The 22,688-nt window shown below is 51.6% G+C and overlaps 1 protein-coding gene across 1 annotated transcript in view; it reads right to left on the bottom strand.

Moving 5' to 3' along the window:
- The window catches only part of LOC122365571 (acetyl-CoA carboxylase-like), a 42,684-nt gene that overhangs the window by 9,644 nt on the left and 10,352 nt on the right, over nucleotides 1-22,688 (bottom strand). The window contains exons 2-32 of the mRNA XM_043336903.1: nucleotides 22,146-22,294; nucleotides 21,396-21,525; nucleotides 20,096-20,395; nucleotides 19,026-19,246; nucleotides 17,387-17,596; nucleotides 16,830-17,000; nucleotides 16,263-16,425; nucleotides 15,151-15,313; nucleotides 14,698-14,794; nucleotides 13,308-13,465; nucleotides 12,808-13,035; nucleotides 12,374-12,524; nucleotides 11,803-11,910; nucleotides 11,247-11,388; nucleotides 10,865-10,968; nucleotides 10,405-10,544; nucleotides 9,850-9,997; nucleotides 9,480-9,590; nucleotides 9,015-9,164; nucleotides 8,315-8,518; nucleotides 7,948-8,078; nucleotides 7,550-7,744; nucleotides 5,400-5,538; nucleotides 4,832-4,876; nucleotides 3,373-3,489; nucleotides 2,880-3,002; nucleotides 2,240-2,458; nucleotides 1,684-1,920; nucleotides 1,207-1,410; nucleotides 643-798; nucleotides 138-281 (exon numbers count right to left, since the gene is read on the bottom strand). Of these exons, the coding sequence (XP_043192838.1) occupies nucleotides 138-281; nucleotides 643-798; nucleotides 1,207-1,410; nucleotides 1,684-1,920; nucleotides 2,240-2,458; nucleotides 2,880-3,002; nucleotides 3,373-3,489; nucleotides 4,832-4,876; nucleotides 5,400-5,538; nucleotides 7,550-7,744; nucleotides 7,948-8,078; nucleotides 8,315-8,518; nucleotides 9,015-9,164; nucleotides 9,480-9,590; nucleotides 9,850-9,997; nucleotides 10,405-10,544; nucleotides 10,865-10,968; nucleotides 11,247-11,388; nucleotides 11,803-11,910; nucleotides 12,374-12,524; nucleotides 12,808-13,035; nucleotides 13,308-13,465; nucleotides 14,698-14,794; nucleotides 15,151-15,313; nucleotides 16,263-16,425; nucleotides 16,830-17,000; nucleotides 17,387-17,596; nucleotides 19,026-19,246; nucleotides 20,096-20,395; nucleotides 21,396-21,525; nucleotides 22,146-22,294 (4,958 nt within the window). The remainder of the gene's footprint in view (nucleotides 1-137; nucleotides 282-642; nucleotides 799-1,206; nucleotides 1,411-1,683; nucleotides 1,921-2,239; nucleotides 2,459-2,879; nucleotides 3,003-3,372; nucleotides 3,490-4,831; nucleotides 4,877-5,399; nucleotides 5,539-7,549; nucleotides 7,745-7,947; nucleotides 8,079-8,314; nucleotides 8,519-9,014; nucleotides 9,165-9,479; nucleotides 9,591-9,849; nucleotides 9,998-10,404; nucleotides 10,545-10,864; nucleotides 10,969-11,246; nucleotides 11,389-11,802; nucleotides 11,911-12,373; nucleotides 12,525-12,807; nucleotides 13,036-13,307; nucleotides 13,466-14,697; nucleotides 14,795-15,150; nucleotides 15,314-16,262; nucleotides 16,426-16,829; nucleotides 17,001-17,386; nucleotides 17,597-19,025; nucleotides 19,247-20,095; nucleotides 20,396-21,395; nucleotides 21,526-22,145; nucleotides 22,295-22,688) is intronic.

Here is a 22,688-nt window from a genome sequence, read left to right as displayed (position 1 = left end):
TTGAATGGCAGTGTGTTTAATGATGAGTGGCTCAGTTACGTAAGCTGGATGATAAAACTACGGCACCTACAGCCAGCGGCCAGCCGGCCGGCAGGGCACCGTAAACCGCCCGCGGCCGCCGGTTCGCACATTCTAACCTTGTTCTCGCCGGGCAGCCGTTTGACCTCGATCAGGTTGTTGTCGTCGTCGATGATGAGCTCGACCAGATGGTGCAGCGGGTCCTCGGGCGGCACCACGTCCGGGTTACGACGCACGTGGTTCGACCACAGCTTCTCCAGCGCCTGAGCAGAGGGCGACGGAAGAGGCGAGGTCAGAAATAGGACGCAGGAAAATTCCGATACGATAATATTCAGCATTGTGTGTTTCCTGACATTTTGTCCAAAGTAAAGTAAGCATACGATAGGTCGTAAGCGGGCACAAGAAATAAATCTAACAAGGAAATATTGTTCCTAATATTTTCCTAAGCATCTTAAAAATATCAAGTAAAATAAAGGCATACACACAAAACCAAAATTGAATCACAGCGCAGTCAATACCAGTTACTACGCTTGACCGCATCCGTTAGCCGTGACTACCTGTCTGACCATCTCAGGGAACTTCGACTAGCTATCTGAGCAATGCTTGCAAGTGAGCCGCGGTTACCTGTCTGAACATTTCAGGGAAGTCGTAGACGTATGTGGTGCCGCTGTGCTGTGCCTGGAACCTCTTCAGCTGCAGGTAGTCCTTGGTGAGGTAGGGCGTGTCCACGGCCAGGCCGTGCAGCGGACCCTGCTTGCCACCTAGCGCCTCGAACTTCACCTGTGAACGGACAAGGGGACAGGCGGCGGAGTTAGACACAGGGCGAAACAGTAGTGACTGCGCGGACGAGTGATAGTCTCTTTTCGTGGATGACGCCGCTGCTTGTGACCGAATACAACAGCTCCAGATGCATTTTAAAACACCACATGACATTATTTACATCCACTTCATCAAGTGCGTTGGCTGACGCAAAGGGTGACGATGACAAAAAAGCAAGATAGGCGAGGTAGGCAACAACAGCTGGCTCTCCAGAGCGGGAGCCTAGATATTTATCGCAAAACACTCCCTCTGCCATCATCCGCTCAAGCATCTGTCCAATCGGTAGACAATTTCCAGCCAATGGTCACCAGTCCACGTGAAATCCCCAGTCATTCTGTCCAACCCCGCAGCACCACGCTCCCCTCTCACCTGTCCAGTGGACGGGTCGGTGACCTCCTTATACAGCGCTATGTCCAGGTAGTACCCGTTCTCGTTGCTCAGACACAGCCGTATCGAGGTAGTCGGAGAGTGGGCCGACGAGCGGATCGTCATCCGCACCTCGGCCTGGAGCACACGCAGCTTCCAGAGCCGCGGGCCGTAGCGCATCACCATCGGGCGCACAGACTCCACCACCTGGGGGGAGGTCATATGGGTCAGATAGGGCTAGGTCATCATACTATCTGATGCAATATGCACGCGAGGATGACGAAAGCATCACCAAGTAATATCACCATCGTAAGCACATATCGTATATCACAGCGCACCATGCTCATTGCAAAAGTCACCCTCCATTCTTCATGTTTTTATCGCCGTACCATGCATGACGGATCTGTTTCAGGTGCCACCGTCCTGTCTTTCCAATTCCCCTTGTCATCCCGCTGACTGAAACATCCCCGCGCGCCGCACCTTGGCCGGGTCCAGAGTGACGGTGGGCACGAAGTTCATGAAGATGTGGTTGCAGTCGGTGCGCCTGGCCAGCGGGTGTGAGAAGGCCACCTCGAGTTCGTCCATCGACTCCAGCAGCAGCCGCTCGCCCTCGTTCTGCAGGAACTCGAAGCTGGCCTCCTTGGTGATGAGGTCAGAGTGGCGGATGATGGAGCGGATGAAGAAACGGAAGTCAGTCACCTCCTGGCCGGCCGCCACCTGCGGTCAGAGAAGGGCGGAGGGGTCAGAGGCTGGAGTAGAGACGAACGGTGCCATCAGATACACGACTAGACACAAATTGAGGTCTAGACACGTCATAGCAAAAACTCAGTCAGAAACATGCGTTTAACACAAAAAGCGGCAAAAAGCAGCTTAGTTCTACATGGACGTAAGTTATGTTTCTTAGGAAAACACTGGCCTTGTTTAAGTGTCTTCAGTCTCTAGGATAAAGGAAAAGGAAATTCCAGCACAGAATCACATCATATTCCTCCAGCAATATCTCTCCCGAACGGGACTGAACAGTCCGAGCGGCGCGTACCTTGGCCTTGCCGAGGTAGAGGTGCATCTTGTGGTTGGAGGTGGGCAGCGCCTCTAAGTCGTACGTGCGCAGTCGGTTCATCTCCAGCTGGAAGGCCAGCGCCGGCTCCAGGTGCCGGTAGATGCGGTCCTCGGCGAACTGATCCCGCGACCGGTAGGTGAAGTAGCGCGGGAACTCGTGGTCGAACAAAACCACGAATGTCACACGGCGCACCAGGCTCTGTGGGAGAACCGCCGAGCGTCAGCGGGAGGGTTTGGTAAAGCGGAGTTAGCTCTCTAACAAAACGCGCCGCCATAGGCCTCTGTATACCTGGTATACTAATAGAGGTTCATGCCGAACCCCTGAGGCAGCGGCGCATGGCATTACGGAGGGCTGGATGAAACTCAACCACGGTTTTAATGAATAACGCCTGCTGGTTAGACTAAGCGTTGGGTAACGACAAAACTTTGATTACATTCGTGCTCATCACTCATGTCCATGGACTACAGTGTAACCACCAACCATCCCGTCATCAAGTCGAATCACCAGTGCGCTAACCTGTACGAGGAAGGCGTGGCGCTGTGCACAGAACGCCGACACTGCTAGATGGCCCACAGTATAGCATTCCCCTAGTTATACCGCTGCCAGTGTAACCTCTCACCTGTACGAGGAAGGTGCGGCGCTGTGCGCAGAACGCCGACAGCTGGGCGTTCATGGCCTCGTCGTCCACTTCCTCCGTCACCCGGATGGCGATGTTGAGGATCAGCTTCGGGTCGTCCTCCGGCTGCGGGCGGGAGGGCGGGCGGTCACATGGAGGTCACAGAGCGATCAGGTCACAGGGAGATCACAGGGAGGATGGGGTTGATAACAAGACGTGCGGAGAGAATATTTATAAATGTCCTCAGCTACACAGAACAAAGTGAAAATACATAGTATCAACGCTCCCCTGGGGTCTACAGAAAAGAAGACATAAAACCCTATATCCAGTATCCACCACCGTGCAACCACATTTAACGAAGTAGCAATGGTATCTAAAATGTTTCACATTTTGGGAGCCTTGCAATCTCTTCAAAAGAATCGGTAAAAATTACCATACAACCTGGCCTGGCCCACAGTCGCTCCCTCACTCCCTGCTCCTCCTGCCTCTTTCTCACCTCTCCGACCTCAGCCATCTCTGTGAGGGAGCTGCCGAGCGTCATGGACATGCCCAGAGTGTCCGAGTCAAGGTCCCGGCTCTGGCCGCGGTCCCGCCACGCGGGGATCAGCTCCTCCTGCCGGGAGACGGTCGTCAGGGCGCGGGTACTGGACATGCACAGTAAGCGCCGTGCCTATTGATGGGTGAATTCGTTAGGGAGACGGTTGTCAGGGCTCGGGTATGAGTACCAAAGCAAAAACGGCGGTATTGGTGGGTGACTTTGTCGAGAAGATGGGCGTCTGGGATCGGGTAATGCTTTGATGGGCCGGGCCATGGGAAGGGCGGTACTTCTTGGGACTAGATCAAGGAAGACGACCGCCAGGGATCGGGTATCATGTAGGGATGGGATGCTACTGGCGAGGAGGCTTGGGTAAGGCGGAACAAGGGAGCGTTATGGCCAAAGGTATGAAGCGACGCTAGACTCACGGGAAAATACGCTTCTGTGTGATAAATGAATCTGGAATGCTAGCAATCGAAAGAGGGGCTCCGCTTGGTCACAGCAGATAATGTAAGCCCTGACGGTGACGGTGAGTGATGACGTGCGCGATGAACATTTGTGTTAGACAAAGTCTGTTAGGCAAAACAACAGTCAACGAAACGAAACAAAAAAAAAACTGTCGATCTGGGAGTTACCATAGTGTTGTAATAAACACACCAAATTTCCAAAGTCCGGTGTCATGCTATTGAGTTCACAATGTGACACTCAGAAACAAAAGAATCATGTGATAAGACGCAGGTGAAGGAGGCTCGAAAGCTCTATCAAAGCTCTACAGCTTACATCTCGGAGCGAATTTTTGTGATTTACACAACTTACAAAGAGAAGTAAGAACTCTAGCAATGTGTTCGTGGCAGTGGCAATGATGCACGCTACAGCCGCGCAATCCTAGCGAAGAAAGGCCGGTCTACTTTAAGCAGAAGCGTGTAGCCAACAGCTGCGCCGTAACTCATATTCGGCGGTGGCCGTAAGCCAGGACCCATGTCTACTATCTAGCCGTGAGACACAGCCGACGGACCCATCATCAAGTAATCGTGATTCGTGAGCAGTGGACCTACATAGCCGTGTGCAGAAAGCCGACAGATTGGCATCAGCTAGCTGGCTAAATAGCTATAGAAGCTTTATAGACGCTCCAGAAGATTTGGAGAGCTTATCCTGGAGTCTCAGTGATAAGTAATCTATAGATTTGCAGCAGTAGTCCTGCAAAGGACCCCAGCGGCGAGCGGCGAGATTCGTTCATCCGTGACACAGAGGCCCGGCACGACAGGCGTACAGACAGACAGACAGTGTGCAGAAGGTGCAGAGAGCACACGAAGCCGACAGTAGACATCTGGCGGTACCCCCGCGGGCGGCACACTACACGCACACACGGTGACACACAGGACTAGCCGCGGAAAGCCAACGAGCGCTACCGAGCTCCAACCTTGACGTCAGGCCAGCGGGTCGGCTGAGGCCCCAGCTGAGTGTGCTGCTCCCGGTCCGGTCGCGAGCGAAACGCACGCACGCACACACGCACCCACGCACACACAGACAGACACACATACCAGGTCAGGGCCAGTTGGCGCAGAGACAGCCACGCCCAGCGAGCGCATTATTACAACCCGACTGCCCGCGAGCACGCACCGAGAGAACACGACTACAAAGTTGGAAAATTTCGCGCTTTCTGGCTTTTAAGCGTAGTTCGTAAGTACCGGCTAGATAAGCAACTTACAGTCTTAGGCCGTATTGTATCTTTTCCTTTCTTAACAGCATCTTAAACATAACTAATCATAATCTTTAAACGCTCTAAATAGCGGTTTTACACGAAAATAAACATCACATTAGGGTAAACCTGTGCTGAGAGCAACACGGTAACACATAAACGCTCTGTAGTCAAAATTTACTCATAAGACAACATGGCAAGCACCACAACCTAGCAGAAGCCGCCCATCATCCCAGTCTCCCTACCTGCATGGTTGCCGCTCTGAACACCCGCCATTCTCCCGCCGTACCTGAGCCAATTCCACGAGGTCCTCGAAGCCTGCCTCAAACTGCTCGAAGTTTCGGAACGCCACCATGCATCCGACGCGGTCACACGACTCGCGCTCCGGCAGCAGCGGGTGGCCCGGCTGGTCCAGCTTGCCGCTCAGCCTGCCGGCCCCACAGACGGAATGGGAGGGTTAGTTAACAGTCCAAGGGAAGACGAGCGGCTCAATGGGCAGTCTGAGGGTAGAAGAGAACGGGCCGTCGGTCATTTCTTGAGGAGTCTAGGGTCGGAGGAAACGTTGACGGGATGTGGGGAGGATGGACAGGGTCGGTGGGGAGAGAGGGACCAGTTGGTCTTTGGAAAAGTAGATGAGTGAGCGAGGGAATTCATAACACAATAATGGGATGGGGTGCTCCTGAAGACTGAAAAGGTTCGGAATGAAGTCAGGAGCGGGGAAAATGGAATAAAAGGATAAAAAAGTTCGAAAAAGTGTCCATGAAAAAAAAATACGGTCTTCACTTTCATCTGTGTATTTCTTTGAATCAAAAGTTACATTATGAAAATAATACTAACGTTCTAGATCTGTGCATTAAAGCCGCTGTACGCCAGAGAGGTTTACAGAGTCCTATGATCTGTGAGAATGACAATCTGTGTTGAAATTGTTGGGCCGCGACTTTACTTGAATATGACTAAGCTTAAAAATCAAAGCCCGGCAAAACTTGACCGATAAAACGACTGACGACTAAACATAGTTGCATACACATGTGAACACTGTGCAGTGTGCATAAGTGAAGCGATGTAGCAAGCAAAATGTGCAGCATGAATTAAGCAAAACAAAAAACTGAAAGCACGAAAAAACACCAATGCTTCACAACAGAAAATAAAACGGTAAGATAGCGAATCGTGCAGCACAAGTATAAGTCAGCAGGGTACAGATACACATTTGCTGGATCACAAAATTCCACCAAGCCGATAGTACCGTGCGAACATTAAAAACACAAAGGCAGGGATATCCGCACCAAATGGTCATCACATTGACCTGCCAGCTCTTTCATCAAGGCCCTCTTGTGTATTGAGGAAGGACGAGAGTACAGTCAAGTGCGGACCCGGCACTCCTGAAGTGTACCCAAAAGGCTCTGAGCGTACCTCAAACGCGGTCGTTCTGACCGTGAACATGACCAATGAGCCAGACTCAACTGGAAGGCCTCTATGGCCAGGAGAGCTCGTCACCGACACAGCTCTTGCCGCCCAAAGATCAGTGAAAAGTATAGACCCGCTGGAACGCACTGCCGGCGTCGGAAAGGCAAAGTGAAAGGAACTGACTCTCGACCGGAGAGACCGGGCCGAGAGTCAGTTCGGCCGACCCGGCACAACCGAAGAGTCGAGGACTGCTGAGTGCACAAACGCGCTCCGACCCGGCTGCCCGACTAGCCGCTTTTCTTCAGCTAACGAACAGAGCCGCAGCACAGGCTCCAAGCTGGCAACCAGCGCGTACCCAGCGAGCAACAGCGCAGCCAAGGCGCAATACCAGACCAGGGCCCGAGGCGGAAGGTCCGCATTGATTTTCAAAAAGAACCGATTTCCTTCACCATCAGAACGGAGCCACAGGCCAGTCGCCCCAGATGGGACAAACCGGCACCTGATCGCAAGCGGCAGATACAGACAGAACAGACATGCGCGCACAGCCCGACGTAAGCGTGAATCAGCCACAAACGCATGTGCGTGCCCATCACCAAACGCATCAAGCAAACACATACACATGATAGAGAAATAAAAAGCTCTGAAATCAAGGAAAAACGAAAATAATAGAAGTGCGAAACAGAGAACATAGGACAGGCCGTCACAATTCCAAGATAAGAGGCAACACAAGAGTGCAGTGCAGGTAGACAAACAACCAGTGAAAACCAACCGCGCACACTGAAAGAGAATGTCGAAAAGATAGCGACTCCATGCCCGATGCAGAGAAAACCAAAGACAGTGCAGTGAAAGAGGCAGCATTGTGCGACAGGCAGCGGCGGCGGCTGGCGCAGAAGCAGCGGAGCAGCCGCACATGGTAGCAGCCTGGTGACAGCCCGGCGCGAGAGCCAGCACCATGGGGAGGGGCCGCCGGAGCGGACCACGCGGGCAGCAGCGGCGGCAGCAGCGGCGGCGCGTCAGCCGGCGGCGCAGCGTTACCTGAGCGCCGGCGAGCTGCTACTAGAGAGGGCGCCGTGGCCGGCCGACGGTACGGGCCGCTGCAGCGTCGCCGGCGAGTGGGGCGACGGCGAGCGAGGCCGGCCGGCGCCACCCACCGACAGCAGGCCGGTGGCGCTGTGAGACGCCGACGGCGCCGCGCGAGACACGCTCAGCCGCTTCAGGTTACGGTCGGCGCTGCAACAGAGCGACAGCGCCGGCCGGCTGGTTACCACGGGGCACCCACCCACCCCTCCACCGGTCACCCAGGCGTCACGGACGGGGTGGTGCGGACACGGCACGGCACGGCACGGCACGGCACGGCACGTGACACGAACGCGGCTCACAGACGACACTGAGTGCTGCGCCGGCGGACGGCGGGCCGGCCGACGCCGCCCTACCTGTTGGGGTGAGACGTTGGCAGGAAGAAGCTGAACAGCACCACGCAGATGGAGAAACCGGCAGACGTCGGCAGCTCGAAATGTTTCACGCACGCCAGATCGTAGGAGATGTAGGCGCGCCGCACGTACACCTGCAGAAATGGTCAACAAGGTTAGCACAAGAAAGAGCGCATCAAAATAAATGTCTCATCAAAGCCAGAGCAAGGATATCCTTTGAAACATAGTGAGTTGCTACAAAAGTTTGTCTAAAATCTTGTCAATATTAGCAACTCGATAAAGAAAAACACTTACCAAAGAGTTACTCAAGCGCTTTAGTGATTTCCCATAACATGCGCACGCTGCCCTGCAGCAGTTTCACAACTCTCACCTCGAGTGACGACACTCGCACTGCGGTCTTGTGGTGGTAGAAGAAGTCGTGCAGGATGTCGAAGATGCTCGTCTCGGAGAGGATCAGGTTCTGCAGATTCTCCGGCTGGTATCCGCGGCCGAACGAGTCGACGGCCGAGAGGAAGATGGACTCCATCTGGTTGTGCCGCAGCTCATAGGCCGGCTGCTGGGCCGTGATCAGCATCTGGCGGACGGGCAGACGGGGGAGCAAAACGTCAGCCGGGTGATAATTTAAATGAAGCGAACAAAGCAAGATACTAGAGCAGAGAATACCATTAGCCATGTCAGACTTGTCCAGACAGCCGTCTTCCTACGCCACGTCCCATTTCAATTGCCGGTGTCTCAACGTCTCATCTAAATTTCAAATCAGGCCAGCAGTATCGCTCAGAGTTTCAAACAAACGCAAACTCGTCCGCTTTTGAAAAGTCCTGCCACAAAAACCAGCTTGTTCGGAACCACCTCAGCAGATCAGATCACCTACCGGTTTATTTCTCGGTTCGCCTGTTGACTCGATCCGACCGTACCTGTCTGGCGCGCAGTGACACCTTGGCGTTTTTGGTGCGGTTCAGCCCTCGTATTTACCTGTCTGGCGCGCAGTAACACCTAAGCGTTCTCGCTCGATCCGACCGTACCTGTCTGGCGCGCAGTAACACCTAAGCGTTCTCGCTCGGCCCTCGTACCTGTCTGGCGCGCAGCGACACCTTGGCATTCTCGGTGCGGCTGAGCGTGGTGAGCTCCTCCATGATGCCGGAGAGTTCGTCGGGCATCTGCGGGTCGGCCTTCACCAGGTAGTCGAGCAGCAGCGTCACCAGCTGGTTCTTCTGCACCACCTGTGGCACAGCGGGAGCGGGCGAATGGTTAGCATAGCAGAGAATAGGTCGAGACTACGGGCGCAAGGGCGGACTTTGGCACAAGGCGCCGCATCGTTAAATGAAAACGATGGCAGGAGTCGCAAACAGCAATAAGGAAAACTAAGCACCAAACAAAATGAATAAAAACCACAGCAAAATCAGCACAGATGAGTCATTATAACTAACAATTTGCATAATAACGTCAGCTGGTTAAAATGGCAGACTCAAGGCTCACAATCCACATTAAACTGCTATTGAATTACGCAGAACGGTAACTATTTCCCGAGCCCGTACCATGGAGTGTGAGAAGATGGTCTGCACCACCACGGCCATGTCGTCCTTGTGCTTCTCTGCCAGCAGGTGGACGCACTTGTCGTACGAGCCCACCTGGAACTGACTCTCCACCTGGGGACGCGACATGACGGTCAGCGTTCACAGGTCAAAGGAGCCATTGAGCGCGATTTCATAAGCGGATGCAAAACGTACGAGGACCTAGTCGACACAAATTTGAGCTAGCCCGACGTTGAATCTGAGTTCCTTCCTTCTTGTAATAAGATAGTTTCAACAAACACCAATCGCCAAAAAGAGATCCACCAGCGCTCGACTGCCAAAACCCAACCGCCGCCGTACACTTCCGTAGCGGTCCGCCGGCCGCCTGCGTTACCTGCAGGTAGAGCCGCAGCAGGTCCTGGACGACCGCCTTGAGTCGGCCGCGGATGCCGCTCCGGTAGCGCTGCACCAGCTGCACCACGCCCTGGGTGGTGAGGAAGAAGTCCTCGCGGTCCTGGCGGCGCTGCAGCGTCGCCGCGTGACTAAAATAGTAAGGGGAGAGAGGTGGGTGGGTTAGGGTGAGATGAGGCAGGGGCAGAGGGAAGGAGGGAGCTGAGATAGCAATTAAGGTGAAGGCACTTCAGACCCTGTTCAAGTAATGAGGTAGGTATCAACATTGACTTCAATCCGTGCTCCATCTCGGAAGACAGGCCTCAAATCCCTCCCACCATTAGTCAGGCTAGGAAAGAGACTCTCCGCGCAGGCCTGCCCAAAGGTCTCTTCCCAGCCCGCGAGACAGTTCCTTTCTTGTCCTTCCACTGCTTAGGCTGGGATACAGTCACGTTTCGTCTCTTTCCAGACCAGAGAACAACCAAGCCCGCCCCTCCACCAGGCCAAAAGACAGTCCATCCCGTCCCCTCCAGCCCAGAAATCAGCCACGGATCCGCACCTATCGATGACGTTGGCGATCTTCTGGCTGGGGAACTGGGTGAGCACCGAGGTGATGTTGTACGAGTACTGGTTCAGCAGCTGCCGGATTCGCTTCTCCACGATGGGCGGCACACGGCCCGAGATGGACGAGATGATGTCCTGTCGATCGGGAGGGTAGACGGTTATAATTATACGACAGACGAAAGCTTTGGTCAGTCATAGCAGCTCCACAGCCCTGCAGCCACAGCACTCTTCCACATTGATCACCCTGATCAAAGATGAGGCAGCATTCAGTTGAAACTGATGTAATATTGCTGACAGTAATGTCACGGAAAACTACGAGTACGATCAGCATATTAAGTGATCAGAAGCAAAAGTGATAACTGTCACGATACGATGCCATTCCAAGGCCAGCCACAGCTCAGCTGCTGGTTTGCTGTCCAAAGCCAGGTAGTGATGCATATCGCGTCTTCACTGACCTGCAGCTCGAGGAGCGGCAGTGACGGGTCCCGGAGCGCGGCCATCATGCTCTCCACCGTCTCCTTCACCCGGCTCAGGAACACCGGCTCCGGCAGACAGTAGCCTGACAAAGGGACAGTTACACTCAGTACACCGGGACATTTCAGCTAGAGGGTGTGAAACACACAGCAAGGAGTGAAACACGCAGCTAAATGCACGTAGCCAGCTGATACTCGTAAAGGCAGCTAGCTACCCGCGGGTGCTTTGCGAACAGGATACTTTCTCTAGCCTCTAGCATGCCTCTCGCCTGCCTCTCCCTCCACTCTCTCACGTCTCCTCAGAGTCCTCCGTAGCTGATCTCTTTCCTCTCCTCCCGTCCCTGACTCGTTCCCCGTGTCTCACCGCTGAGGATGTTCTCGAGCCGCTGTTTGTCGCACTGGAAGCGCTGGTGCAGTTGGTCCCCAATCACCTTCAGGTCGTGCTTCACCTCCGGGAAGGTGCCAGTGAATCGGCGAGCCCGGGTCACGCGGCTAGGGTCGTCCACCTGACGATGAAATCACAGTTAGACGTGGAGCACACAATTAGAAGACAATGATCAAAACATCCGATATAGCCCTCTCCTTCAGTTAAACAGCCAAAATTCATCAATAAGTATACAAATATTATTTTTAGCATGCCCTTAATTCATTTTCCAAGCCGGGCGTTTAACGCATTCTTCTGCCCTAATAATTCTTGAAAATCGCGGCCAGTCTCTGGCTACAACTCGACTAGATCTACCAGCATGAGATAAGCTGCCCTAGGCTGTAATTTGTGTCCACCCAGACACGAGCTGCGAGCTGCGTGGCATGAGATGAGTCACGAACCATCAGAGCAGCGAGATTGGCTATACGTTGTGAGCTGTGGTCTGTGAACTGCTAAGTGAGCTGTGGTCTGCAGTCTGGCAGAGCTCTGCCCGTACCTCGAGCCTGGCGATGATGTTTCCGGCGTTGAGCACTGCGCCGGGCCGTTTGTTGTAGGTCACTGAGCCGGACACGGACGAGTGGAGCGTCATCACCATCTTCATCACCTGTTGAGGTGAGCAGACGGATCAGTGTCAGAGCAGAGAACGCGTGGGGACATGGAGATAATGGCCACCAGACGCGCACAGGGATATCACTGGATTCCGGCGAACGGGTCATCACTGACACCAGACGGCTTCTGATGCAATCATTCTCTACTATCATTTTCCGAATCATTCCAGTCTTTCGTCTTTACAGCCGGCATTTCCGCCCGAATGATCCACCTCCAACCCGAAACATGACTATCCGATGATATTCCCGTGAAGTATAAACCAACAGTGACCGTTTCATCAGGATCGATCTCGAGCAGTAGCGAACTGTTTGTCCACCATGTGATCTAACGCCTAAGGATAACCGTTCCTACCCCTATTTCACAGTAGGGCTGGCCGGCGACCACGTGATCAATACCCAATTCCAACCGTTCCCACCTCTATCTCGCAGTAGGGCTGTCCGGCGACCACGTGATCTTACCTCTATTTCGCAGTAGGGCTGTCCGGCAACTACGTGGCCGCCGTCCTCCACCAGGTAGTTCATCAGTTTGCCGGCGGAGGGGGCGCGCAGGATGGTCGGGTCGTTCTCCTTCTCAAACACCACCGTCTGGTTTCCAATCACCACCCGGTAACTGAAGGCGAAAGAGCGGGAGGTTATCAACGGTTACTGTACTGAGTTGACAGCCGGGTAACGGTAGCTTGTCTCAGGCCTCGCTTCATCACGCTCAACTGATCTGCAATTTGGAATATTCTCTTCCAAAGTGCAGCAAATCACACCTTTCTTTAAATCATTTCAAAAATAAATTTCATAATTTTTCCCCATTAACCCATATAAATATCGTAAAAAGTCGACAAATGAGTATGGCTAAAGCCTGTTACGACTCGAATATTACGTCGTGCAGCTGATAATCTCACCTGTCAACCTCCTCCTTCATGTAGGTGTTGAAGCTCATGCCGTCGACGGAGAGCAGCATGGAGCTGTCGCGCATCCGGTGCACCTCGATCTCCTTGTAGGAGTTGTTGAGGGCGAGGAAGTACTGGTTGGGCCCTGTCCGTGAGGCGCTCACCACGTACTTGATACCGTCCAGGATCAGCTCCACCTCGACAGAGTTGATCAGACACGACATCGGCAGAATTTGACCCCTGCGGGATGGCAACAGCATTTAACAGGAGTCGGTGCCTTCTGAGGGTTGAAAAAAAAATCATCTAGCATCAAACACTTGGAAATATGACCTAGGATAAAAAAGAAGGAGGGAGTGAACTGCTATTAGCTTGCTTTCAATTCCCATGATCATCGATAAGACACGATATTGGTGAAACTGTGATGGCTGCTACATGTCGGCATCATCCACAGTTGATAATGCTGATCGGACACAATAAAGTGAACACACACCGCATCTTATTAGTTTACGTACTTCTCGAGAGAGTTCTGGAACTTTTGGTTGGCGCTGGCGATGGTCTGGTCGGCGATGTGCAGCGAGCCGCATATGACGCCCACCATGACGTCGGGCTTCTCGGCCTGCATCCGGTCGGCGATCAGACGGTCCAGCCACGCCGTGCTGATCGTGTTGTTCTGTTAAAGGGGAGGGGAGGGGAAGGAGGTGAATAGTTGAGACATCATTCGGTCGGCAATCAGACGATCCAGCCATGCCGTGCTGATCATGTTGCTCATCCAGCACGAGGGAGGGACGCTAGATCAGTCATAATTAGTGGCATCAAGGGAAGAGGTAAGAGCGGTCGGGTGCCGCTGTCACCCACCTGCGCCGATTAGAGCGACTACAGCACCGTTTTCTCATGTGGCTGGGCGCCAGGACACAGGCGAGGTGTCCTTCACTCGACTATGCATCGCTGCTTAAACTGTTCGGCTGCGAATCAGTGAGGTCACGATTCACACAGTGTGACATCAACTACATGCGCTCCGTGTTCAGTGGTCGCTTGGACTGTCCCGACATCTTGGCCATGTTTTCTCTATCGGCACCCGGCCGTCGCACGCGCCGTCCCGAGCTCTTTCATGTGCCGCGCGGAAGAGTGGACACTGTGAAGCGAGGATTTCTGATTCGTCTTCCCCAGCACGTGAACTGGCTTGTCCACAGCAGCCCCGAGGCCGATTTCTTTATGCCTAGCTGCAGGCTAAGGTCGGAGATAGCCAACTTTGCTGACGACCAGGGAACATACTTAGCCTAAGGTCACTGATATAGCTCCTCATGTAGCAACTAGCCGTTACCGGTTTTATTCTCATTGTCATTGTCTACGCTCATTTTTCGTCTTTTTTGTCTTTTTATTTCATCCACTGTCATTCTTGCTTATACCTACACTCTTTTAGGATTTCAGGCTATTGCCTCTGCTTTTTACTTTTAGGGGATTTCTCATGTCAGTATACGTCTTTTAGCCTCGCTCATTAGCCAGGTGCCTATACTTGTATATTCTCTTAGGCTTTTGCTCATGTCTGCTGTATTCTTAGGCTGTTGCCTGTCGGTTTACTTTTAGGCTCTTGCCATCTTGTTAATTTATTTGGATTTTGATCAGTGTTATCACTCATATTTATTTCCATCCAGTGTGTGTCAGAGGTTGTTATTGTCAGTGTGCGACTGCATCCGTAAGTGGGGCTTTGCCTGTGGACGCTATGCCAATAAATAAACAAATAAACAAATAAGCGGTGCCTGGGTGCTAGAGTAGGCCACAACGGTTCATACTGATCAGGTGGTGTTCTTACTGGAAGGAGGTCGGAACAGTGATGGCTGATTGCGTTTGAAGACACAGCGACACGGAAACAGCGGGCAGATGCCTGTGTGATCTATTTCTCACCTGGAATGTGTCAGTGTGCAGCAGCGTGATGAGAATCTCCACGGTACTGCGAAACTCTGCCCTGATCGTCAGCTCCTTCAGAGCTATCACCAGGTTCCTGTGCGTCAACGGAAACACGTCATTCTCAGAGGCAGGAATTAAATACATGTACGATTGCTAGCTGCCAATGATATTACGGACAGGTTTCACCACATCAGATTTACTTCCACTTTGGCATAGCTCATAATAACTGAGCAATGAGCATGGCTTCAGGATTTTATTCCACAGGCGATTTTATGCAATGGATCACCTTCACAGCAGTGTCCAAATACACGCAGCAAAATGTACAACGGAGAAGCTACTAAGCCCCACTACAAACCGTAGCACGCAGAATCCTCCCTCCCCTCTCTCTCCCGGAGTGCTCCCCTCTCCCCACTCACTCTCTGGCCTCCTCTCGGTTGTCGCCCCACTCACTCTCTGGCCTCCTCTCGGTTGTCGCCGCGCGAGAAGCAGTGTCCGAACTGAGAGTCGGCGAACTCGTGCAGTCCTCCGGAGGCGGCCACGCTGAAGTAGCCCCAGACATTGGTGCTGCTCCGGAACGTCAGCTCCTCCACCGTGCCAGAGCTCGGCTTGAAACCTGTGGGCGACGGGAACACGAGGCGTCAGTTACTCCACCGTGCCAGAGCTCGGCTTGAACCCTGTGGGCGACGGGAACACGAGGCGTCAGCTCCTCCACCGTGCCAGAGCTCGGCTTGAACCCTGTGGGCGACGGGAACACGAGGCGTCAGTTCCTCCACCGTGCCAGAGCTCGGCTTGAACCCTGGGGGGCAAAGACAACCCGGGCGGCGTCAACTCAGCTCACGGTGTGTGACGCACAATACGACATGCGGACGTGGGGTCTGGGGTATTTGAGGGAGAATTTGGCAGCATTCGTGGCGAGCAGCGCGAGCTTCAAATTGAAGGTATCTAGACTTACGTCGAAAACGAACTACTGACGCAAGCGCTGACATTTTGAAATAAAAATGGAAAGAAATATAAAGCGAAATAGCTCACGAGAAATATCACCAAACGTAACCAGCAACGTGGACCAGATGATGTACGACGCATGGCTTCCCAAAGCGCTACGAACAGACCGGCTATTGCGCAAGTCATGTAAAATCCATAGCCCCGTCGCGCAGAATGGCCGTGCCGAGTCGGGCTGACCACTGCGCAATATCTGACTGCGAGCGGAGCTCAATAACGCCCCGGACGGCGACATTGGCTCAATATATTGGCCATGATTGATCGCTGGCCGCCATTATGACCAGAGCAGTGATCACACCAGACCGGTAGCTGGCAGTGTAGCCAACGGTATACAGCGCCGAGCGACATCGCTTGAACAATGTCACTGCCACCACAAAGTATTCAAACAACAGCAGACTATAACGGAGAACGATCACCAGCCAACCGTTCTGAACATTGTAATAGCGGGCTATACTTCCTGGAACAATACAACAAACATCCTGTCATTTTTGCAATTGCACCTTCGCGAGTCGTCTAGTCCGCACTATCCGTCACCGGGCGTATGTCACGTGACCCGTTCTCACCTTCGTCCGGGTTCTCGCTGGTGATGCGAGCGGCGATCACGTGTCCGACGGGCCGTTTCCGTTTGGACGTGTCGTTAAAGTCGATGGCCGAGTCGCCCCAGGGAGATTCGCCCCACAGCAGACGGATGCACTTGATACGCCGCATCGGGATGCCCATGGCGATCTGTAGTAACAAGGGGAGACATGATATGGTGTAAGACTTGAGAGCGTGGAGCCGGCCCGGCACATTGGGCCCGAAAGTCAATAGTAGCGCGAAAAAATGAAACTGACAGGTACAGAGCATGAACGAGCAAAAGCACAATTTTTTTTTTTTTGCTTTTTAGCAATTTTTGTTAAAAAGTTGCAAAAAATAGAGCTTGAACCTGGGAACGATACGATTACACACGGAACTCTATTGAAAAGTCAGCAAATTAGCAGTAAAGATCAGATAGCACGACACTCGCTACTCATCCCAACAAGTTATCGAAACGCAGACCGCCCTCCTCGCAATGCCCTCACAGTGCATGGCCATCTACACACCCCCATTCGGCATTTCCCTATCCCTTCACCCTCTCTGTGTCCCCGCACCTGCAGCTGGGCGGCTGGCAGGTTGACGTCACTGATCATCTCGGTACACGGGTGCTCCACCTGTAGGCGCGGGTTCAGCTCCAGGAAGTAAAAGTCGCCGTGCTCGTCATACAGGTACTCCACGGTGCCGGCGCTCACGTAGCCCACCATCTTGGCCAGACGGACGGCCGCCTGTGAAGGAGGGGAGAGAGAAGCGAGTGAGGAGCGGGAAAACTGGCTGACAAAATATTGTGATAATGGACAGAATTAACGGCCGGATTTTAGTAGCACATAATTCATCACACTTATGAAGCATGTGTTGTAATGACTGAAAATGAATGAAAATGAATGAAAATGGATAAATGAATGCATGACTGAATGAATATGAATTGTTGAATAAATGAATGAATGAATAAATGAATGAGTGAATGTATGTCATACTATATCAATGTAGTTAATTAAAATGTGCGCTGTAGAACAAGGAAACAACCACCCCATCTAAACTGCTGATCTAAGCGAACCGACTCCTTCTTTCTACCGCCCCAGCACCATACCTTTTCTGTCCCCCGATCACGCACCTTCTCCATCTGTTCGAACACCTCTGGGCTGGCGATGACGCACGGCGCCTCCTCGATGATCTTTTGGTGCCGCCGCTGGATGGAGCAGTCGCGGCCGAACAGGGAGATGGCCGTACCGTACTGGTCGGCCAGCAGCTGAACCTCCAGGTGGCGCGCCTGGGTGGCCATCTTCATCACGAAGATGGGCGAGCCGGGCACCTCGGCACGCACCTGAGCAGGGAGGTCAGTGGGTATGTAATGGTCAGGATGCGTAGTAGGGATCAAAGGCTGAAGCACCACATGGCTGCATCTTAAGTCGCGACTACAGATCAAAGAGATACTCTGCTCATGGACAAATCGCACAAATACATTAACCTTCCAGGCGGTGGGGGGGGGGCATTTTTTTGCCCCCCCCCCTTTAGTTTTTTCAATATATATCTCGAGAACCGCTGCGCCGATCGTCACCAAACTTTCAGTACCCTCCCGGGAGCAGCTAGCGCACATGGTGACCAAATTTTTTCCGAAGGCTATGATAGGTTGGCCGCTAATGACGTCAGAGTGACGTCATTTTTGCCATTTTCGACCCAAAAAAAAAGGTTTCGCGGGAAGAGCTGTCAGGCCTACAGCTTTAGAGATACATAAAAAATTTTCAGACATAAAAGGTGTGGAATCAAAAGTGCTACAAAACTGCTATTTCGGTTTTTCGAGTTTTTTTTATTTTGACCCCCAAAAATCAAAAATAGACTTTTTGAATATAATAGCCAAAAAATCCAAAAAGTTTTTTTTTTAATTTCGAAAAAAACGGAATATATGTGATAGTCCCTACCGCCTTTTATCTACTTACCAAATTTGAGATCGATACCTCTTTTTTTGGCCAAGTTATAGCGAAAAAACTGTTCAAAGTTGATGGCGTCAAATTTTCAAACACAATTTTTGGCAATTCTAGACCTCGTAGAGCAAAACAAAGACCACCATTAGACTCCCCGTGACGAGCTGCATCGAATCGATACCCATTTTATGCAAAAATATCAACTTTGAAATTTGACCTTTTTTGACCTGACCTTGACCTGACCTCCACCAGAAAGTGACCTAAACCGTACCTTATGGTCTTATAACCAACACCATTGAAATGGAAATGAAAAACTGGCCATAAAACATGCATCGCACAACCTTAGTAAAGTTGGTTTCATGTGGTGACCCTTGGTGACCTTTGGTGACCTGACCTGTGACCTGACCTGGTATGACCAGTGACCTCTAATAGCAACATATGTACTAGACAACTGACGCCTTATCGCTGATTTTCGACAAAATGCGTTTTACTCGGTGTTATAGCGCTTTCCCTAGAAGGCCCGTGAACGGTGAAACGTTTTATCTTTGACCTGACCTGTGACGTCATCGGTTACCCCGAGGTCAATGAAATTTGGTTTCCTCCGACAAATTTGACAGGGCTATCGAACGCCGTTTGAATTTTCCGGATCCGTCCAGCAGTTTCGGAGATACGGGGGGGGGCAAAAAAATGCCCCCCCCCCCCTCCCCCACCGCGCGGAAGGTGGCTGGTAGGCCCACCGCCTGCCGGGTTAACCGTATCACGTCACTTCCCAAACATGTAACAGCATAATGCGAGGAACAAGCCAAAGCTGGCTTCCGGCGTCTCACGCACCTGTCTGTACTGGTTGAAGAACTGGTCCTCGGACTCCACCTTACGGATGCCCTTGCCGCCGCCGCCCTCGGATGCTTTGATCATCACCGGGAAGCCGATGCGTCGCGCCGCCTCCAAGCCCTGCTCCTCGCTGGACACGCAGCCGGCCTTGTAGAGCTCCGAGGAGATGCGCAGTGAGCCGTGGCTGCCGCCGTCCTTCTCATTGTACTGCGCCTTCAGACCTGTAGGACGGAGATCAGTGTGCGTGGCGTCGAGGGTAAAGGCCGCCGTCCACTGTGCGGAACGCGTGCGGTCCGTACGGAATTTAACACAGAACCCTATGGGCGCATCCGGTCCGTACGGAAATCGTGTGCGCTCCGTGCGGACCGCATCCGAACGGCAATCAGCTGTTGATTTTCCGTCAGCTCTCCGCAAGCGTTCCGGAAGCGGTTGCTACGGAAAGGAAATAACAAAGTCCGACATGTTGAACTTTTCTGCGGAGAACGCAGGCGGAACGGACGCGGACAGGTACAGTCTTCCGTCTTCAAAGTTTTCAATTGCAAATTGAAAAAAATAATTTCAACTCTTTCATGATAAAGTAAGTAAACATAATTTCTTTGACATGGCAGCACTATGTTATGCTAGTAAATTGCTATATTTTCTTTTGTAATAATTGATAATTACTCTTCACAAATTGTTAGCAAGTGTCCGTGAGCTTTCCGTCTGCGGTCCGGATGCGGTCAGCGTGCGGCGACATTCCTGACGGACTCCGGACGGAATTCCGTCGCAGTGGACGGCGGCCTTTAGAGTTAGGAAGGACTGGACTGTCTTGGAGCGGAAGATGGCAGGCATATTTCAGAGACAAAGAAGAATAAGATGTCAACTATCGCTTGGCAAAATTGTACCGTCCTTATACATAAGTGCGGTGTACGAGGACTAACGTAATTTTAATTAAATCTTATTGAGCTACCGCTGCATAAAAGTAAAAACATGGTCACAAACATGTGCTACAGTCTGAAGTAAGCATCTTAATTTAATGCCCCACATTTTTTCAACTAGCACGTGATTATTTCACTAGTCCCCGCACTCACCTGATCCCGACCAGGGCATGGTGGGGATGTCGGCCGTCTGCGCCACGATGCTGGAGGCGATCTTATCACCCAGTGCCCACATGGCCTTCTCCGGCGGACCGATGAACACAATGTTGCTCTTGTGCAGCAGCTCTGGCAGCTTGGGGTTCTCAGAGGCGTGCCCCCAGCCGGCCCACACTGCCTGCACCGACATCCGCTTGGCGATGTCCACGATGAGTTCGACGTTGGCGTAGTTGTTGTTGTTAGTGCCGCCCGGAACGGGCACGTAGTGGTCCGCCATGCGGATGTACTCGGCGTTCGCTGTAGGCGGGGGATGGGTCAGAAGGGTCTCGCAGTACTCCGAGGCGGGGAGAGATGGGGTCTAACGGTGCTCAGAGGGGTCAGGTGGTACACGGTGAAAGCCGAAAGGTCGGCCAGACAGTCACTGAGGCGGAACTTCCGGCACGGATAAATACACAATACACATTACACATGGTTTATAACTTGATACTAATGTGAGCTCAGCTGACCCGTTGTTGTTAAGCATGACTATGAGCCTGCGATAACATTTGTAGAGCGGCATTTGTGAGGTGTATCCTGTGTTGCACATGATTTATTACTAGCTGGTGATATCACCCGACGGTTCACTGTGTATATTATTACGACCTGGCGGATGGATGTAGAGTGGTGTGCACTTGCAATGGCCTTGAACATTGTAGTGCGAGTGTCCGATGAAGTACACAACTAATGCATTGTGCGGTCTTCTAAAAAGACTTACATAGAGGCTAACGGGCTAATCGATATGCTTATCTAAAAATGACTTGTTCCGATAACTTTACAGAGTTCACTAAAAGTTTCCCTGTCACATTGAGACCATACATTCATGTCATACTCGACAAACCTCAAAACACACCGCTCGTACGTTCAGGGCCAACCCTCGTCCCGTTAGCGCACACCTCAGTGCCTACTCTCAAAACAGTTGATAACCTTGGTGGCCGATAAGACGTCCGATTCGGGTGTTCCGGTCCCACACACCACCGACAACAGCCCGCTCCCATATTTAGCCCGGTCAGAAGGCGTCCATACCTGGCCAGTGACCTCCCTGGGAAGTCCATCCCCACCCAGCCGCGATGCAACGGTGCTAAATTCGGAAAACAATCGCAGACTCGCTCCTTAACCCTTACCACCTATTGTCCGGATCTCCACCATCTCCCCTATGTTCCCCTCATTTATCGACATGGCTTAGCCTATTCTACCCATCTCACCCAACATGTCATCTCACACAATATATCCGCACATGCTCCTAGCTAAGAGGGCTCACCTTTCATGTCCTCGGGCGTTACCATGGCGACGAATCGGATCACCTTGTCGTTACGGAAAATCTCGTACGCCCAGCGGCGGATGGAGCGCATGCACTTGACAGCGGCGATCCCATTGTTGGCAATCAGGATCTGGGGGCAGAAATAGTCCAGGGACTGAATGTTGAGACAGCCAAGACTAACAAAGATGAAAGATCTTGTCATTATGAGTCATTGTGAGTCAGATGAACTAGGCAATGGATTTTCTTTTAACTAGCCACCATGATCAAAGATGAAAATGGTTAACATTTTGGGCAGTGGGTCTCCTGTATTTACTGACATATAAATGGATCTGTCATGGTCTTGCATTATTAACCATTTCCTGAATATATGCCAGGTACAACATACAAGTTAATGAATTGAACTACTTGAGTATCTGGAAGCAAAATCCAGCTGTTTGAGTTTGCTTGCATTGGCTTGATTAGAAAACAAGGAGCTTATACAAAAAAAAAAGAAGAGCAACACAAGTTGGCTGAGATGATCCACAGAACTAGCTGAAGTAACTAAACAACTCAACCAAACTACTGTACAGTTTTAAGACCTTAAGTTTAAAACTGCTTAATTATTCCATGAATGAGACTGTTTTGTCAAAGTTCAACTATTCATGAAAGAGTAGAATTATCACTTATTACAGAATACAGATTCTGGATTTAAGTGCATATATTAGAGTTGAATAGTAGCAAAAATACTACAGAAACTTCAACATGACATACCCTGTTGATTGGACGGGTTCCTCCCAGCCGCTTGACAAGTTCTTCTGGTGTTGCCACCACAAAATTCAGCTTCTGATGTCCCATGACTGGCAAAGACTTGCTATGCCCCAACTGGGCTGGAAAGTTGGCCTCTCCTCCAGACATATTGCCTGCAACGAAATAGAGACAACTGCTTCAGCTTATAATTCACAGAGTCACAAAGTTTTGATGCTAGCTAGCTGTTACACAACACAAAAAATAAAGATAAAAATAAACCAAAGAAGTCAGCACTCAGCAGTCATATTGCTTGTAAAAAAGGTTTAAGAACAATAGATATAGGTGGACCGAACCGGGTTAAGTGATTAGAATTTGTGCTGCTCCACTGTGATCAATAGAAAATAAGAAAATGAGCTCAAAATACACTTAACTAAAACATTTAAACTGAAATGAATCATTAGTTCATGAGTTGAGTTTGCGTTGAAGTGACAAATCAAAACTGAGATGTTCAGAGCAATTTTGCTGTATAACTTAAGTTTAACATTGAAATTATGTCACAGCATCATA

This window comes from Amphibalanus amphitrite, unplaced genomic scaffold (genome assembly GCF_019059575.1).
Source record: "Amphibalanus amphitrite isolate SeventyFive unplaced genomic scaffold, NRLGWU_Aamphi_draft 000028F_arrow, whole genome shotgun sequence".
Classification (NCBI taxonomy): Eukaryota; Metazoa; Arthropoda; class Thecostraca; order Balanomorpha; family Balanidae; genus Amphibalanus; species Amphibalanus amphitrite.
This window is presented reverse-complemented; position numbering and strand designations above follow the sequence as displayed.